Raw genomic sequence first — 19,177 nt, forward strand, 5'->3', positions numbered from 1 at the left:
GACACCGCTCTACACAGTCTACATGGATTAATTCATTTAATTCTTACAATAACCTTTGAGGTAGAGACTATTTTTCTCACTTTACAGATAAGAAATGTAAGGCAGGGGCTTCCTGGCTGGCTCAGTCCGTGAAATCTTCAATTCGACTCTTGATCTCAGGGTTGTAGATTTGAGCCCCACATTGGGTGTAGAGATTACTTAAAAATAAATAAAATCCTCTTTGAAAAAAAGAAGAAATGTAAGGCAGAGAGAGAAGTTTTAGAACTTCCCTACTCTAAAGCTGGGATTCATACCTCCGCAGTTCAGCCCAGAAGTTTGCCCCTTGCCATAATGAATAAACAAATGAAAGAACAACCTTGCTCATGGCAGAGGTAACCTCACTATGCCAGGACACACCAAGGAGGGCCTCCAAGGGTCAAGTCAAGGATTGGGAAAGTCAGGTGAGGCTTCCTGGAGAAGGTGATACTCGGCTGGACTCTGAATCAGTGAGAGGTGGTGTGGAGTAAGGGGCACTTCTGTAGGGGGGCACAGCAGGAACAGAGTCAGGGAGGCAGCGAGGCATGGCCAGAACCTGCCGGGAACCCCAACAGCTGGGGACGTTGGGGCATCCAGTGGCAGCAGGGGGCGGGGCTGGAGAGGGGGCTGCGTAGAAGCACAGACCAAGTGCTTCCAGGCTCAAAGGAAGAGAAAGTGGGGGAAATGAAAATGTCTTTGTGGAGGAGGCAGCCGGGCTTGGAAGACCATGAGGACTGCAGCTGGCAGACTGAGCTGAGAAAGTCATTCCAGGCAGGGGAAAAAGCACGGAGGTGGGAGAGTGGGAGAGAAATATTTAGGGAAGCATTTGATTTGGCAGGAGGGGAAGGGTGTTCATGGCACAGTGACTGCTGAGACACTGGCAAAAGCCAGGCACAGGATTCTGCCCCGCCAAGCACTGGCTGGAGTTCTGTCAGAGACAGTTTGAGGCCCTGGCTCTGTCCCACTGCCTGGGGCGGTCACTTCTGAGGCTCAGTTTCCACATCTGTAACACAGAGCTAAGAGACGACCTAAGAAGGGTGCTCAGAGGCTTAAAAATGAAAACGTGTGTGGAAGGACTTGGCAAACCCTAAGGAGTTCTGCCGTGTCCCCCAGTCCCCGTACTAACATCAGAATCACCACACGGGCTTTTAAAAAACACAGCATAGCACCAGCCAACTCAGCCCTATGGAATCAGAAGGGGCTTGGACAGGCAGTCTTTGTCTTCCAGCTCTTCTTTCCTATTATTGCCTCACGTGGCTCTATTAACTTTAGATCTGCCAGCTTCTGACAGCTGGAAAGAAGAAAATGCAGCAAGAAAAATAGTTAGAGATCCGGGAGGTTCATGGAAATACATTGGATTTGGCGGGTTTTCTGGTCAGGGCTTGACAGCTATGATAAGGGAAAGAAAAAGACCTTTTAGCTTTCTCAAAACATGGGAAATGAGCAAGGCAATCGAAGGACTACCAGTGCCTTTGACCTCCAGTCTGGAGAGGTCTGAGAAAAAAGAACTCAGTTGCAGTACGGCTGGTCAAGGAAATCAATTAAAAGCACACAGCACCCTACAGCGTACAACATTTTGGCATCTGTGTTAATTCATTTGATCCTCCCTCCATCCCAGTGAGGTAGGGCTTCTTATTTATTCCCATTTTACAGGTAAGGAAACAGGCTCGGGCGAAGGATGTCCATTGGTAGCCGAGGATAGAGCAATGGCTTGCATCTGGGACACTTGGGTCCCGAGGTCTGTCTTATTATACCACATTTTGCTTTTGTGTGGATTGTACAAGGAGCACAGGGGCCCTAACTATTGTTCTAGCTCTGCAGAAAACAGGTTGTGTGACACTGGACAGATTTCTTTCTCTGGGCCTCACCACTATCAATCTGTTAATCACTTAACAACCACACAAGGATTAAGTGATGTAGTGACCTTTAAAGCAGCCAGCACAGTCCCTGGCCTGTGACAACGGTCAGGATGACTACAGAAGGGTGAAGGGAACGGGAAAGTGATAGTGCCTATGTACAAAGGGAGGGGCAACATAACAGAATGAAGGACCAACTTCGCCAGGCAGAGGGCTTCCTGGGGGAGGAGAATCTGGATAGAGACTTGAAGAATGTAGAGGTGCTCCCCTCCCTCGTCTCCCTCCACCAGTTCCAGGTGACTAGAGGACTAGAGTTTTATATGTGTAAGAGGGGTGGCCAGAAACGAGGCTGAAGAGGTGGGGGCGGGGGGGCATATCTCATGGGCCTTGAATGCCAAGCCAAGGAGTTTGGCTTTTGCCACTGAAAGGTTTTAAGTAGACAAGCGTCATGATCAGTTTTGGAGTTTTGCAGTTTAGGAAGGTTATTTTTGTTGCAGTGTAGACAGCAGACAAGGGAGGTGGGTGGGGCTGACGGACATTCCCTATCCAAAGCCCAAGTTAGGGAAGATCAGGGAAATGATGAATGCAGAAGTGCTTCGAAACTGCCTGCAGCCACCAACCAAGGTGTGAAGGGCTGTTCATCATGTGAACGTTAGGTGAAAAGCCATTTGGGGGAGCCTGGATTCTCCAGCCCAGCCGATAGACCCTGCATACAAAGGGCAGTGGGAGTTAGCATCCCCCTCCCCCCCTGAGTTCCCCAGGGGGTTGATTGAGTATTTATCTCCATTTCTCAGATGCTCAGCAGGAGGCTCACTCCAGAACTCCACATCAAGGGAGGGGAGGATGAAAGTCTCCAGGCCAGGGCCCAGGGAGATTGCACTGAAAGAAAGCCCTCTCCCCCACAGGGAAGGGGGCCAGAGAGTCAGATGGCCATTCCCCGCGCCCCTCCCCCTCAAGCCTGCTGGGCTTTCCAGCCTCTACACCATCCCTGGTGGGAGACATCTAGGTATAATACTACTGGCAATTAACACTGCAGGATGGTGCTTCCTGTGACAAGTTTTACTGCCTTACTAAGTTACCCTGTTTACTTCTCATCACAGCCTCTCTTGCGGCGCAGAACCTCAGAGAGGATAGGTGACTTGCCTAAGATTACCCAAAGCTGGGAAGTGGCAGGGCTGGAACCCAAACCCTGTCCAAGCTCAGGACCCTCACCAAATGCTTTTTGGGGGTCTCCTCCCCAGGCAGGGAGAAGGGCTGGGAAGGGCTCCATCTCCTCCTGAGGGCACCAGGCTGCACAGAGAACGATTACGGGGTGCAGAGTTGAATCTCAGCGGCCCATTTATTATGAGCTCGACTGTGAGGAGGTGACTGGATGCAAAGGAGCCTGGGGTACAATTTCAAAGACTGATGAGAAGTCTGGCTGCTTGGCCCTCTGGCCTCCCAGTTCTGGCAGCTGGGTTTCTAATTGGGGGAGGACAAGTGCCAGAGGCAGAGGAGACAGGAGAGCTCTTCCCGTCCCACACTGAGAAGACCAGGCTCCCAGCCTTCTCCCCTCACCTCCCTAACGGGCAGGGTCTGGGGGTCTCAGCCCAGGCGAGCACCATCTGCAGGACCTGCACGGTCACTGGGTGCAGGGGAGGACTTGCAAGAGCACCCTGGCTCCATGTAGCAGATTCAATTTTGCTGCCCTGAGGCTGGGGTAGCGGCCCCCACTCCTCCTTCCCCATCCCTCTACGTACCTCCCTCCTTCCAGGTAGACAGGCAGACACATACACACAAGCCCAAGCAAAATTTTTTTTCTAATTTAAAAAAAAAAAGGTAATAAAGAAATAAGCAAAAAGACTGGGAGTGCAAATCTGGGCCACTGCAGGGGGAACACTGCCCAATCTCTGCACCCAGAGGCCCTCTCCACAACAGGGGGTTCCTGGGAGGTCCAGGGTTCAAGACCAAAGCCTCCCTCCAGCCCTGGGCCAGATAGCTCTGGGCTGCCTGACAACTGCCCCCTACCCCTGTCTAGGTGTGTAGACTGGGAGACTCAAACTCAGGCAAGCCCCACATTGGGAATGCATCCATCAGGCAATTTCTCTCCCAATCCCCGTTTTTTAAAGGTTTTTTTTCTTTTTTTTTGGATGTCTTCCTGACCTTATAAACATAAAGACGGGTGAAGAGAGGATGAGCTGCAGAGGAATAAGTGGTGCCTAGTCACACACGCAGTTTCCCTTCTTAGAAATCCAACCAGAGTCCACGGTTCCCTTCAGAGCAAGTAAGTCTGCTGCTTTCCCTCTCCTCTCCTGCTAGTTTTTCTGCCCAAGCCTGTCTCTCTCCCCTCTGCGGGTTCGTCTTTCAGCCAGTCTTGCTCGGTTTCAGATTCCTGGTCTACTTCTCACCAATGTCTCTGGACCTCTTTCACTCATTTAAAAAAACGAGAGGATGAACTCGAGAAGAGGGAACCCTTACCCACCCAATCTCTTTCTTACTAACGTCCCCCCACCCTCTCTTTGGCTCGCGCGCGCGCGCACACACACACACACACACACACACACACACACACACGCACACACGCAGTCTTGCGACCTCCAGATGTTCCCGGCCGTGCGGCCATCTGCTGAGGTTGCTCAGGCGCTCTGGGGAAGGGGGCAGGGATCCGGGTTGCAGGAAGCTGGGAGCGAGGCCGACTGGAGTGGGCGGGAGCTGCGTGCGCACTTTTGAGACGCTCCCTAGGGTGGAACCCGGGCCTGCTAGGGCTCCGCAGGCGGGCGGGGGGCGGGGGGCGGGGCGGGCGCGCGCCGGGAAAGCCGGCACTTTGGCGACACTCCCTAGGTCGTCGGGCGGCGGGCCCGAGCCGCCACTGGGCGCCGGGCAGGCGGGGGCGGGGGGCTCCCAGCGGCGGCCGGGGGCCGGGGGGCGGGCCGCGCCGCGCGGAGAAAAGCGCCGGCCGGAGAGCCCGCGGCCGGGCCGCCTCTGTGAGCGCACCGAGGCGGCTGTGGTGCAGGCTTCCAGGTGGGTGTGGGTCCCGGCGGAGCGGGAGTCGCGCTGAGGGCGAAGGTCCGGAGCCGCCGACCCCAACCTCGCCGCCCCATCCGGCGGGCGGGCGGGCGGCGCTGGACTCTGGGGGCGGGCCCCGGGCCCCTCAACTTTTCCTGGATCCAGGGCGTCGGCAGCGGCTGCGGGGTGCCTGGCGCTGGGCCGGGGTAGGAAACACGTACCAAGGGGTGAGGGCTTCCAGGAGACAAAGGCTCTGGACGCGGGCCGGGGGCCGGCGCCTCTGGGGTCTTTGTGCGGACACGTGCATCACGCGTTTGTGGGTCTTTGTAGATTTGGATCCGGGGACGTGCATCTGCCTGAGCCTTTGTGTGTCCGTGGCTTTGTCTGGCTGTTTAGTGCCTATGTCCACGTTTTGTGGGCCCGCATTTGGTTGTGGGTGTGGGTGGGCTCATCGTCGTGTGTCCGTGTACGTGGTCTGTGCCTGTCGACGTGTCTGGGTTGGATGTCCGTGGAGTGTGTGCGCGCCGAGAGCCAGACACCGCCCCAACTCCTCGCTCCCCTGCTGTCCACCCGGGCCCCCGACTTGACTTCAAACTTTTCTTCTGGTTCCTCTGGCAACAGCCCCCGTCCTCCTCCCGCTGCAGCCGGGGCCGGGGCGCTGGCAGCCCGCCCCTCCTTCACCTCCTGGGGTTCTTAGAGCCGCGAGGGGATGGGATAGGATGGGGGCGGGGGTCAGCCGCGCTGGGGGACTCGCCCAGGCCACGGCTGGGCGGGGCGTGCGGGACACCCCAGCCGACCCAGCTAGGAGAAGAGAGGTAAGCGGCCAGTCCTGGACCCCGGCGTGGGGGCTGGAGACAGGAGAGGAGACGGCAGCCGGTGTTGCCCGCCGGGCGCTTCTCCGAGGGAGTGTATGTGACCGAGAGAGACGTGTCTGCTTGGCGAGAGGCCGGCCCCAACCCCCGGCTCCGCTTTGAGATCCGCTCTCCGCTGGCGTCCCGCCCCCGGGGGATGGGGGGACCACCCCTCCGATCCGGTAGGTGGGGAGGCGACGGCTTCTGGGATCCCGGCACCTACTGGTTCCCAATGGGACGGCCACGGGCCCCCAGTCCGGCCCTGGGCGAGTTGCTCAGCCTCGCGGAGTCGCGGTCGCCCTGCTCTGGATGGGGGCGAGAGAACTCCCTCTGGGCGCCGAGCGTGCAGTCGGGATTACCCGCGCTGTGCGGGCTTCGGCCTGAGAGCGGTGCCGCCCACACTTGGCCGGGACGAGGAGGTGACTCAGGAACTTCCCCATCCTCCTTTCTGCCTGCTCTACCCTTCAGATAAGTCCAGACTTGCGGAGCCTAGGTCCGACCCGAGAGGGAGCGCTCGGTGTAAGCCTGCTGCGCCTTTGATCCTGAGTCTCGGAGATATAGCCCTAACACCTTCCCTCCCCTGCCCCCCCAACCCCCCTCCACCCAGTCTTTAACCTAGAGTTTTGGGGATGCTGCAGATGTGAAGGAGGGCCACAAGCCACTCATCTGGGAAGGAGGCAGACACGGGCGCTTTCCTTTCTCTGCCTCAGTTTCCCTTCTGGAAAGGAAGGTGTTGACAACTTCACCCCTCCCTTTCTGTTGTGGCTGACTGCTTGAGACCACAGAACCTGGAAACACTTTGATGTTTGACACGCACCTCCATTCTGTCCCGAGCTTTCCCCAGGCAGTAATTTGCTGTATTGAATGGGGGGAGGGGAGGTGGCTTTGAAGTTAGGGAGGGATGAGGTGAGGTGGGCCTGGAGCCCCTGCATCCTGGGAAGGGAAGGCTGGAATGCAGCAGCAGGGGTAAGCAGGAAGTGTCTCCCACCGAGGGGACAGCCTGCGTGGCTGTGTATTCTGATAACAGCACAGAGGTGGTCAGCACTGTGGACTCAATGCAAGGTGGGTGTTGGGGTGGGGTGGGAATTGGAATTCCCCTGGGAGGGAAGGGAGGGGGCAGATATGAGGGCCTTGAATGCCGGGCCTAGGAGCTGGGATTTGAATCTGCAGGTCGTGGAGAGCTGCTGGTGGGTTTAAGCAGGCATAATAGCGTGGGATTGGTAATTCCAAGAAAACGTCCTCTGGCTTGTGGGCGGTGCTGGAGACTGGGAGACCAGTCTGCAGGCAGAGTTAGAGTCAAGAACCTAGATTTTACTCCCACTCGGTCGCTTCCTAGCTCTGTGACCTTGGCCAAGTAACTTTATCTCTGATTCTCAGTCTTCTCATCCTTCAGATGTGAACAGTAGTAATTCCTGTCTCACTGATCTGTGGTGAATGCCAAATAAGATGATGAATTACATGTGCTAACGAAATGAGACGAGGTTTGTGGTGTGCCTGTGGTGTGGGATTGCACTGACAACAGAAAGCAGAGACAGCTTCAACTGTGGTCCTAAACCTGATTTCACCACCTGGCAAAGCCCGAAGTCTCCTGCAAGCTTGGGCCACTGTTGTCCTCACCAAGCAGGAGGAAGCTTTCTGTCCAGGACATTTCATTCATCTGGTTTATCCCCTTTCACGTGGCCAGGCCCCACACAGGAGATGAGCAGGACACAGATCCAAAGATGGTCACAAACCACAAAGTGTATCATACTTTGATGTGAGCAACCCAGAGGCCATGGGAGCCTAGGGGGACGATGCATGGTCAAAGAAAAGAAGGGCATCTCTGTCGTCTTCGTCAGAGGGAGCAGCCTGTGCAAAGGCATGGGGCCCTGGAAGCAAAATGGGCTTCTAGTCTGGCAAGCCCTCTTTGTAGGATGGGTTTTAAGTGGGAGCAATGGTAGGTCCTATTCTTCTGTTGGGATTGTACTGTGGTGCCCAGTAAGGCTGACAGTTGGAGGCAGGGGGCTAGGAACAAGGCTGTTACAGCAGTCCAGGCCAGGACGCCTCCTGAGCTGAACCTGGGCAGGGCGAGGTCACTGCCTGGCTTGGGGGATGAAAGAGGGGAAGATGGTGACCCACCTACCCGATTCTCATTCTGTCCTCATTCTGTCATAGGTGACACACCTGCTTCAGCCTACTTTGGCTTCTGCAACCTTTCCAAAACCCCCTTCCCAATTCCCTGTTAAATCCTAGTCAGCATTTGTAGCCCAGGAAGGGCCCTGGACGGTGCCTTAGGAAAGAATCCAAGGCTCCCAGGTGCATCTTAGATTCTTTAAACTCTGCCCCTGCCTCACCTTCAGATCTGCTGGTGTCGCAGCTCCTTTTTCTTTCCTGGCCCCTGAAAGCAGCCTTTAGGGGACAGGAACCCACATGCAGTGAGCACCAATACGTGCCAGGCCTGGGACTGAGTCTTCATCTTACCTTGTGTAATCATCCAGTGACCTGCTGGGAGCAATACCAGAATTCTCATCATGTTACAGAGGAAGGCTCAGACTCAGGGGTGAGGGCCCACGCAAGCCTCCTGGCAGGAGAGGCACTCTGGGGTTGGCGCCTGGTCTGCCTGGCTGCAAAACGCATTCCTCTGCCCCAAACTGCCTCCCCGTGAGTCTACACACACTGCCTTCCACCGAAGGGATCTCGGCAAGCTTCAGGAAGAAGACACGCCGGACGGAGGAAATAGTCTTAGGAGCCTTGCCCATTTCCCTGTAGATCATCCTCCTCGGCCAAGGTTGCTGGGCCCAACTGCACCAGCGATAATGTCATAGAGGAGGCCAGGCACTGGGTGTCAGAGTACCTGGATCCTGAGTCCAGCCCCTGTCCTCACAGGCTGTGTGACTCTGGACAGATCACCGAACCTCTCTGGGTCTCTTCACGTAGCTGTAAGATAGGGCCTAACCAGCTGATCTTGCGGGGTGACTGAACAGATCACAGCTGAGGCAGTGGAAAGGTTAAGAGGTGTCCTTTGGTGAAGTGGTAGCGTTCTGAATGCCTGATACATCTTCACGTAGTACCCGCTCTGTGCCAACCCCAGGGCTCAGCTCCAAGGGCATAAAGAGCAGTCTGATCCCATCCCTGCTCACAGGGCAGACAGGTAAATGTAATTACACTCCAGCATGATCAGCTCTAGCTGTCACCCACACGGGCCCATTTGTAAGTTGAGTCCCAGCGGTATGAGGAGGGATTTGGAGCTCAGACATCTGGTTTTGAGACTTGGTTCCTCTACCACACAGCTGAGTAATGTCAGTCTCTTCTGCAAAATAGGGACAGTGATCCCCGTGGTCAAGGACTGTGATGAGGCAGAAACGAGATGGTGGATACAGAAGGTGCGCGGTGAGCTGACTTGTTTGTACAGATGTGTGGCATTAGCGATTCTGTTGGGAGAGTCAGCCCTCAAGGCCCTGAAATTCTTTTTGCCTTGCATTTCCAGAGCTAAGTGGTGGTGGGAGCAGGGGGCGGCCGGGTGTTCGTGGAATTTCCACTTGGGGATTTCGTTGGCATCAGCTCAAGTGAGCTCATGGCGGAGGGAGCAGGGTGGGAGGCAGCTTAGCTCCGAGCGGCCTGTCTCGGGTGGGGGCAGGGGCCCTGGTCCAGCCCAAGGCTCAGCCTCCTGCCCACCTCATTCCTGTGCCAGGGGCTCCCTCTTGAAGTTGTGGTGAGGAGCTGGCAAATCTTTGGCCCAGAAACGCTGTGATGCGGCACCAGGGGCAGGCACCTGGGGCCAGGAAGGCCTAAGCCAGAACGCCGAGCTCCAGATGGGTCTCAGAGAAGGAGGAGGGAGTTTGGGCCCTGGCCAGCACACCAGCACACTGTCCAGAGAATGTCAGTACAAGCAGTCACAGACCTGCCGGGTGCCTGGCGCTGTGCTGGGTCCTTGGGTGGGGAGGAACATAAAGAAGAGTAACACGGTCATTGCTTTCTGGAAGCTTCGTAAGTCATCGCCGTCATCGACTACCACGCATGGAGCACTTAGCATGTGGCAGACATGGAGCCGAGTGTTTCACACGCTCTCCCATAATGCTTTGACCAACCCTGCGTCGTTGCCCCTGTTGAGGACACTGAGACCCAAGAAGGTTGACACTTGCCTCAGGCACGCAGGCGCGGGGCTGGCCTTACACCTGGGTCTGAGTCCAGCAGGCCTGTTCCTTCACCCGACAGGGTCTGCCGTGGCCTCCAGGCCTGGCTCAGACACCAGCGCAGGGGAGGGATGGACAGGTGAAGAAGGCAGAGTCACTGCCCCAAGCCACTCACACTTGAAGTCAGGAGACAGGCAGGTAAATCACAGGAGAGGATCTAGTGAGTATGCAGCCGAAGGAGGCTCGCAGACGGCGTGAGAGGCCCAGGCCAGGAGACCGGCTCTGGGGCCCGAGTGGACAGAAAAACTTTGTTCCGCAGGCGTGCCGCTGGTCGCAGTCAGGCACCGGGACCCGGGTCCTGGGCCCTGCTCTGCCGTTTCCTTGTCACTGCCCCCTCTGGGCCTCAGTTGCCAGTGATCTCTGGGGGACCTTCCAGTTCCCCACCCTGAACTCTCTGAGTTTGAGGAAGTGCGAGCAAGGGCCGAGAGTTGTTCAGAGCTCCCCACCGTAGGTTCAGGTCAAGGCGGGGGCTCAGCTGGGGGAGGGAGGACCGTGGGGACAGCGTGCCTCTGTGCCACGGTGAACTTGATGTCTGTAGGTAAGAGGAGAGGTTGGGAGGGTTTTGAGAAGGGGAGTGACGTGGCCACACCTGTCCTGGGGGCTGTCTGAGCAGGCTCTCGCTGACACGGGAGGGAATGCTGCCTGGAGTCTGTTAGGAAGTAGCCACGCGGCTTTGTCTTCTGACCTCACAGACCATGGCCCAACTTTCCTTAGAGCCACAGTGGTCCCACCAAGGAATAACTCCTGGCCCCTGCCCAGAGGACCTTATGCTGTGTCCCCCCAACCCAGGGTGGGTAGTTTCTAAGCCCCTGTGTTCTGTAGGCTGGCTGACCAGTGTCTTTTATCTGCAGGCTGGGGTTTGGAAAAGAAGTGATACGTCTTGGGCCAAAGATCCCTTTCCTCCCTTGCCTTCGATGATGGCCACATGTCTGCCTTTCCCTTCCTCCCCAGGGTAGATCCCAGGTCCCAGAGGGAGGCAGAGTCCGTACTGTTACAGATGAGAAAACCGAGGCTCAAAGAAAGAAAGAAAAACCGTGAAGGTCACACAGATGGTGGCACGCTGGGCACTGGAGTCCTGTTCTTCTGGGTACAAGGCAGGTGTTAGCAGTCTTGATCCGACTTGCTCTCCTGTCCCCACTGCTGGTCTGTAAGCCTCATGAGGACAGGGGCCTGGCCCCCCCACCCCCGCCCAACATGCACCTCCCATGGCCTTGCACGGCGCCCTGCACTCAGTAGAGATTTAGTAAATGTTTCTGGTACGTGTTGCCCTCCTGAGACGCTGGAGCTGCAGGGTCTAGGCTAAACCTCTCACTGTGAAGCCAGGGGAGCTGAGGCGCAGAGAGGAGAGGGGACTCGTCCACGGGTGTGAGCAGACCAGGCTGGGGCTCCTGACTGTCCTCCAGGGTCTGTCTTGTCACCACACACAGTCATCCTGTCGCCTCCCCTTCAGCCCCCAGAGAGTGGAGAAGGGGATGGGGGAGGGCCCTCAGGGGGCTCCTTCTACCCTACAGCCGAGGAGAGGCACCAGCACTCATCAGCTGCACTCCGTCAGCTCCTGGCCCTGTGGTCTCAGGTCCTCACAGCGATCCCTTGAGGAAGGGGTTGTTGTCTCTGTTTTAGGTGAGGAAACAGGCTGAGAGAGAGGAAGTCGTTTCCCCGAGTTGCCTGGTTTGGCTCCAGTTCCCAGGATCACAGCTTCTTCAGAGCAGGGAATTGATCCCAGAATGACAGTTCTCATCCGGAGGGCCACCCCTGACCAGTGGGCAGAGGCCTCCAAACCACCATGTCAGGAAAAGCTCCGAGGCCCTGTGCAGGTTCCCCAGGAAGCAGTGCTGTGATTGAGCAATGACCTCCACAGTGGATATGGCTACAGGTCAGATTAAAAGGTGCCATCTTTCCATCACAAGGCCTCCACCCCCCAGGGCCTCATTTCTCAGTGGGAATAATCAGCTTCCCAGTCTCATCTTCACACCTGTCCCCTCTGAGGCCGATGGGACCATCATTACCATCCCAGATTCATAGTTTAAGGAACCGGTCCAGAAGGGTAAAGTGACTTGCCTGGTTCACACTGCAAGTTAGCGTCCAAGGATTCTGGCTCTCTGTGAAGGCCTTTCCTCTCCATGGAGCTGAGGCTGGTGGTTTCCGTCAAGGGGAACTCAACATTACTCATCCCTTCACAGATCCAGCAGCTCTGTGGAAACAGTGTGCCTCCCAGGAAAGAACTGCTCTCCCAGAGGGTGCCGATAAGAGCTTTGACATGTTTCCTACATGTGTGCCAAAGGAAGGAGGAAGAGAGATGGGTCAGGCCCGCCCGCTGGCCCCCACCCACCAGCTCCCAGTCTGTGGGGGAAGGCAGGGTAGCCCACACTGGTGTCTTCCCATGTGCTAGGAAGCCTGCCAGAGGTCTCACCGCCACCATTCTATTTCGTCTTCACCACAGTCCCGTGAGCTGGCTATTCACATCTCCATTTTACAGATGGGGAAACTGAGGCTCGGATCGTGGCTAGCCAAGAGCAGAGAAAGCAGAGATGGCCATGGTCTTTTAGGAGGCTCTGTTAGTGTGTTTGTCAGTGTGTTTTATATATACTTCTCCTGTAAGAGAGGAAATGGGAGAAAAGGAGATTAAAACATGTTTAAATCACTCAAAGTTCTACCATCTAAAGAAAAACTGTTGCATGGATATATTTTTTTCTAGACTTTCCAAAATTAGGATTTGGGTTGGTTGTTGTGGTTTTTTTTTTTTTTTTAATGCATAGTTATAATTTTCCTAGACATGCAATTTATCCTTATGATACCTACCATTATGGCATCAGCCCCCTCTATGAGGCTGCGGACTTTTCTGAGCATGATTTTTATGGACTCCATAAAATCCCTAAGAGACTTCAACAGCCATTCTGAGTGGGCTGGGAAGCCCTAGCCTGGAATCAGGAGACCAGAGCCTGAACATGGGCCGCCGCCCCCTCACTGGGAGGCTGGGGACAAGACACTGCACAATGGGTCACAGGCTCCTCATCACTCCAGTGCCAGGTGGCAGCCCCGCTCTGCGGCCCTCGTGGCATCCAATGAGCAAAGGCCTTTTGTGAACTATAAAGAGCCGCGCCCCTGGCCCAAATATTCTTTATCTTCCCTCAGTCTCCCCCTGAGAAAATTCTGCCTTCCCTTTGGCTCCTGAGCCTTGTGCGAAGGGCTTGGAGCCACAGGGCCGGGCCCTAGCATCTCTGACACACTCCTACAAAGGCACCCTTCCTGATGTTACCCCAGGGGGGTCTCCTCTGGGCAGGACAGGGCCACCGACTCTCAGACACCAGCCCACCTCCGAAGTTGTAAGGCACCTCAGGGGTTTCTCCTTTCTCTCGACTGCCCGGGACACCCCGGAGAGGCCTCTGGGCTCTGCTGCGAGCTCACCAAAGCCCCGGAGCCACTGAGTATTAAAGACCGTGGCGCCGGGCCTGAGCTCTCTGGACACTTCCCTCTTCCTTTCCCAGCAAAGGACAGAAGTGTGCGTTCCACTTGAACCGAACCAGTTAGGAGGTTACCAAAGCCTGAGTTCAGTTCTCATTCTCCGTTTCCTCTAAAACAGGCCTAAGACTGCAGACCTCCTGGAGTGGCTGCAGATGTGGGAGAGAATGTGGGTCCAGCATTGGCCCATCGTGGGGACTGGTTCGGACTGTCCCCGTCAGCACTTGCCCCTGGGAATGTCCAGGCCTGGCACAGAATGGGGCCCCTGGCAGAGGTGGCCGTTGTGGGGCTGACGGGGGGGCACCTTGTCCAGGGTGCTCAGAGAGCACCCACAAGCGCAGTTATGCAGGTGGGTCTTGGTCTATACTCGTGCTCCCTTTATGTCAGCTGTCCTGTCCCCAGTGGCCTGGTAATGACCACCTCGCATTCGTGCCCAGCTCTTCACAGTTTGCGTTGCACTTTGGTGGGAGTTGAATCACCTCGTGTGAAGAGGGCGGGGCAGGAATGACTGCCTTGCGGTACGGAGGACAGGCGGAGGCCTGGGGAGCGCGGTCAGAGGCCCCCGCTCTAGGGGAGAGGGTTTGGGCAGCTTTCGGGCTGCCGGTTACATAAGCAGGAGCTCACGAGGGGCCATCTGGCATTTAATAGGCACATTGTATAATCACCTTTGGGAACCACAGGGCAACCTTGGGGCTGTGTGTAGTGTTTGTTTAAACCCCAGGAAGGGTGCGTATGGGCAGATCGGCTTGGCAGGGAAGGTGGGGCTCTGAGTGGTAATGAACCCCTGTGGTGAGAAGCTCACCCAGCAGAACAAAGGGGGCCTGGAGCAACTCAATATTTTCCTTTTGGTTCCAGACGTTGGAACACTCTGTCCTGCGTCAGTTGGGGCCCAAGCCCAGGATGCACCTGGGCCCGGTTTAATCCTCAAATTGGACTCTACAAAAGAAAGGGGTGGGAGAAGAGAGGCCCACGTAGCAGGGACGGAAAGAAGAGCCCCACTTCTCGCTGCCCCTGCGCAGAGCCAGAGTGCAGATCAGATGGCTGCCCCTTTAAAGTTCCATGTAGGGCTAGTAATGCTATCCTGCTGCCCCCTCCCTGAGGGCCAGTGGGAGGGATGGGTGTGGGAAGACTGGGCAGGAGGGCAGGGCAGGGCCACCCCAGAAAAAGAGACCTGCTGGGGTGGGGCTGGGTGCCTTCTGTCCCCTGGGCGGAGTGGCCGCTGTGTGGCAGGAGTGGGTAACCGCAGACTGAGAGGCTTTCACTACTCAGCCCTCTCTCATCCCCCTGCGAGCCCCTCCCTCCTCAGCACCTCTGTCCTCGGAGCTGCAGTGGGCATGAACTAGGCTTTGGGTCACACAGGTGTGGGTGGGAGTGAGGAATGAATGTGACAACATACACAGAGTGCCTGGCATCACTGGCAGCTACTGTTACAATTGTACGGGGAGGGAAACAGGCTGGGGAGGGAAGTGGCTTGTTCATAGCATGTGTCAGTGGGAAAAGCCCCTCTTGGGCCTGTCTCCGCTGTCTACCTCACCAGTCCTGCTGGAGAAAGCAGATGAAAAGAGGGGAATTGGGATTGAGCAGGCCTAGGTTCTGATCCTGCTCTGCTTTTACTAGTTTGGAAAAAAACCCTGTTCCTCTCTGAGCCTCTAGTTCTTCATCCGTATAATGAAGGAACCAGCCTAGCTGCCTGCCCTCCGCTAAAGAAAGGGCCAACAAGGGGTAATAGCTGTATCAGCTGTGGGTGGGGACAGGGAAGGGGGAAGGGGCTTGGGACAGCTGTCCCAGAGCCCATCTGGACGTCTAGACACAGGGTCCCCAGCTGGAATAAGGATCCTGCCTTATTCCTGTCCCCAGCTGGAATAAGGAGGCCAGGGAGGGGGCTCCAGACTGGGGACTGAAATGTTGTTATCCACAAAAGGGGTAGGGTGGGGATGGTCACTGCGGGGCCCCCCTTGCAGGGAGAGGCTTCAGTCTTGGGGGTTGGAGTGTGGGTCTCAGACATGGCTCAGGCACCGCCACACCATGACAGTGAGTCATGCTTCTCTGTACTCCATCCCGGTCCTTCCCCCCGTACGTGTGGCCGTGCATAGCTTTCTGAACCTTCTACATCTCAGTTCCTTCTTCGTGAAGCAGCAACAGAAACAGCTACCTTGCAGTTTCTGTCATTGTGAGGGTTAAGTAGGACCGCGCTGGGAGGCAGGTAGCGCAGTCCGCAGCACCCAGCACTTTCTCAGCCGAGGCGGTTGGAGCACCCTAGCCCATCAGCGGGAGAGGCCAGCCAAAGACCCATCCAGTCCAGGAGGTTTCCAGCAGGGTCTTAAGCAGGCCTGGAAGGTTCCAAGTCCCCACCCTCACATCAGCCAGAGCATGCCTGCTTTTACCCGCTGATCTTTTTTTTTAAGAAAGTGTTCTGCTGCTCCCCTCACGTGGCCTAACCCCTCCACCACACAGATAGAGAGACTAAGGCCAGGGAGGAGCGGGGAGCAGGAATTATATGAGGAAGAGTGTTCGGGGGAAGCATCCCGGGAGGACAGGACCGGTGGTGGCAGCATTCAGCTCTGCCTAGACACACCGGCTCGTGGCTTCTGTGGTCGGGCGAGAACCGTCTGGTATGGGGTGCCTGCTGCCGTCCCTCACCTGTGGCTCTCTTTCCAGCCCCCACCATGCCGTGGCCCCTGCTGCTGCCCCTGCTGCTGTTGCTGGCTGTGAGCGGGGCCCAGACCACCCGGCCATGCTTCCCCGGATGCCAGTGCGAGGTGGAGACCTTCGGCCTCTTTGACAGCTTCAGCCTGACCCGCGTGGATTGCAGTGGCCTGGGCCCCCACATCATGCCCGTGCCCATCCCTCTGGACACAGCGCACCTGGACCTGTCCTCCAACCGGCTAGAGACCGTGAACGAGTCGGTGCTGGCCGGGCCGGGCTACACCACGCTGGCCGGTCTGGATCTTAGCCGCAACCTGCTCACCAGCCTCTCGCCCACCGCCTTCTCCCGCCTTCGCTACCTGGAGTCGCTTGACATCAGCCACAACGGCCTGGCAGCTCTGCCGGCTGAGAGCTTCACCAGCTCACCCCTGAGCGACGTGAATCTCAGCCACAACCGGCTGCGGGAGGTCTCGGTGTCCGCGTTCAGCACCCACAGCCAGGCCCGGGCGCTGCACGTGGACCTCTCCCACAACCTCATCCACCGCCTCGCGCCGCACCCTGCGGGGGCCGGCCTGCCCACGCCCACCATCCAGAGCCTGAACCTGGCCTGGAACCGGCTCCGCGCCGTCCCCGACCTCCGGGACTTGCCCCTACGCTACCTGAGCCTGGATGGGAATCCGCTGGCCACCGTTGGCCCGGGCGCCTTCCGGGGGCTGGCGGGCCTTACGCACCTGTCCCTGGGCAGCCTGCAAGGTCTCCCCCAGCTGGCGCCCCATGGCTTCCGTGAGCTGCAGAGCTTGCAGGTCTTGGACCTGTCAGGCAACCCGAAGCTCAAGTGGGCAGGAGCCGAGGTATTCTCAGGCCTGGGCTCCCTGCAGGAGCTGGACCTGTCGGGCACGGGCCTGGTGCCTCTGCCCGAGACGTTGCTCCTCCACCTGCCAGCACTGCAGAGCATCAGCGTGGGCCAGGCTGTGCGCTGCCGGCGGCTCGTGCGGGAGGGCACCTACCCTCGGCAGCCTGGCTCCAGCCCCAAGGTGGCCCTGCACTGCGTAGACACCCGGGAATCGGCTGCTAAGGGCCCCGACACTTTGTGACAAATGGCGTAGCCTGGGGCCACATAACGGACTGCTGCCCTGGGCTCCCTCAGGTCCTGGGTAACTTATATTTTCATGTGCCAATGCCGGGGGGCTGGGGGGACTCAGCAGGCCTCTGTGGCAGCATCATCGGAAGAGAGCCGTGGACCTGGGGAGAGGCTTTGGAGCTGGGACCAGCACCCAGGAGCAAAGTCTTGCCCCTCTGTCTATGTTGTCCCCCAAACCATAAGTAGAAGGTCTTCGATGCCAAACCAGACAGCAGTCCCCTGCTGTCCTTCCCCACTTGTCCCCAAAGTGCCTTCCCTCAGGCCTGGGCCAGCCCGACCCGTGATAGGAGGAGGCTGGAAGGAAGCCGCTGCGACAGAGCAGAGGTCAGGCCCACGGCTGAGCATCCCCTTGGGCCCGCGGTCCAGTCACTCAGGGGCATGGGCTGCTTTTATGAGGTAGCCCCCCTCTTTGCTCTGGGCACATGAGACCCACCTCATCCTTTTCTTTTCCTCTAGAACCCTGGGTAGAACCTTAGTCCTGGAAGGGAGTAGAGAAAAAATCAAGTGCGCCTCCTCATGTGACAGATGGGGCAACTAAGGTCTAGAGAAGGAACGTGGCTAACTGAGGTACTAGAGCGGAGGCGTAGCTGGCCCCAGCACCCTGCCTCCCAGTGAGGCCCTTTGCACTTTTCTGTCTTCTCTAAATCATGCCCTCTGTCCCCTTCTTGGGTTCCTCCATCCTGCCATGTGCACCCTTGCCCTGTCATTCCCAGGACAGGCAAGGGCCTCGGAGGTGGGACTCTGGGCCCCGTAACCAGCTGTGTGGCACACGATGTCAGTTCACCGCAGAGCCTCTGGAAGCTTCAGGCATGCCAGTCCCAAGCCCTACCAGTTTCCCACTCTGGCGTGGGGTCCCCGGCGTCAAGACTGGAAATTCATCCATTGACCCCTGAGGTAAATTGCCTCTCATGGACTCAGCAAGGAGTCGATGTAGTCCTGGAAACGCGCAGGGGCCTCCTGGATTCCTCCCCCACTGGCCCTGAGCTCCACAGCCTGTCTCCCCCATCCTTCAGGAGGCAGGTGCCCGCATCAGAGTTTATGCTCCACCCCAGGTGGCATCTCAGCTTCCCAGCCCTGGGCTCTTTCCTTAGTCTTTGTTTTATAAAAGTTGTTGCCTTTGTAATGGACTGTCCCTTCAACCACCCCACCCCCCACCCCTGCCGGCAGGGGATGGAAACGTGTCATTTGTAAAAAGAAGAAAAGCATTGCGTTTGTTAACTTTTGTAATACTGTGTCCTGGGGATGCGTTGAGGGAGGAGGTGTGGGGTGGAAGCCGGGGTGCATGTGGCCCATTGGGCCTCAGGGGGCTGGTCCCACAGAGATGCCGACAGGACAAGGAGAGCTCTGTCCTCCCCCACCTGCCCCACCCTACACCTAACTGGTCCTTGACTGAATAAACACTATAAAGAGTCCCTCTTTCCATCCTTTGACTGGCATCCATGGCCAGGCCCTGGGCAGCCTGTTCTCCCAGAAAAAGCCCAGGAGCCTCGTGGGATTTGGATGGTGAGCTGACACGAGGGAGGCAGTTACTCGGAGTAGTTGCTCCTTTCCCTGTGGCTGGTACCCTGTCTCGCCTCATCTCCCCTCTCCCTGCTGCCCCAGCTCCAGGAACACACCTCTGCCTTTGCCCAGGCTGTTCCTCAGGGGCCTTGCCCTTTGGTCTGTCCCTGCCGCTCAACTCCTTCCCACTCTAATAGACCCGGTTCCTCCCTCACCTCCTCAGAAAGCTTTCCCTAAGGCCCCCCTTTCCCTCCCTCCAGAGCTCCAGCTCCAGCAGTACCTATGGGGTTCCTGCTTTGCATTTTGACTGCTGCGGTACCCTAACTCCCTTTTGCATACTTCCAGCCCCGGGAACTTGCTTGCAGCTCATCTGAATGCCTCTGCTGTCTCTTAAGTTTTTCCTTCTAACTGGCCAAGGTCTGTGGGAACATCCGTCAGCGTCATCACCGACAATGACAAGCTTTTTTTCTGCTATCTGTTCTGTGCTGGGGGACTCATATTCTTGAGGTGTGAGTGGGAAGGACACACAGAAGATACCTGACCATAAAGGCT

The 19,177-nt window shown here is 57.1% G+C and overlaps 1 protein-coding gene across 1 annotated transcript; it reads left to right on the plus strand.

The window, feature by feature from the left end:
* Nucleotides 1–2,056: 2,056 nt before the first annotated feature.
* On the plus strand, nucleotides 2,057–18,565 carry TSKU (tsukushi, small leucine rich proteoglycan). Its single transcript, XM_044919775.1, has 3 exons — nucleotides 2,057–2,195; nucleotides 4,692–4,871; nucleotides 15,997–18,565. Exons 1-3 carry the CDS (start codon nucleotides 2,057–2,059, stop codon nucleotides 17,076–17,078), a joined length of 1,401 nt encoding a protein of 466 aa, XP_044775710.1. The 3' UTR covers nucleotides 17,079–18,565.
* The last annotated feature ends 612 nt before the right edge of the window (nucleotides 18,566–19,177 follow it).

The sequence above is a fragment of the Neomonachus schauinslandi genome, chromosome 11 (genome assembly GCF_002201575.2).
Source record: "Neomonachus schauinslandi chromosome 11, ASM220157v2, whole genome shotgun sequence".
NCBI classification, from domain to species: Eukaryota; Metazoa; Chordata; class Mammalia; order Carnivora; family Phocidae; genus Neomonachus; species Neomonachus schauinslandi.

Bases quoted from the DNA above. Each gene is read 5' to 3' on its own strand.
- TSKU (XM_044919775.1), top strand. From the start codon at position 2,057: ATGAAGGACCAACTTCGCCAGGCAGAGGGCTTCCTGGGGGAGGAGAAT. The intron at 2,196-4,691 runs GTAAGAGGGGTG...GACACTCCCTAG, and splicing joins AGGACTAGAGTTTTATATGT to GTCGTCGGGCGGCGGGCCCG. The intron at 4,872-15,996 runs GTGGGTGTGGGT...CTCTCTTTCCAG, and splicing joins GCTGTGGTGCAGGCTTCCAG to CCCCCACCATGCCGTGGCCC.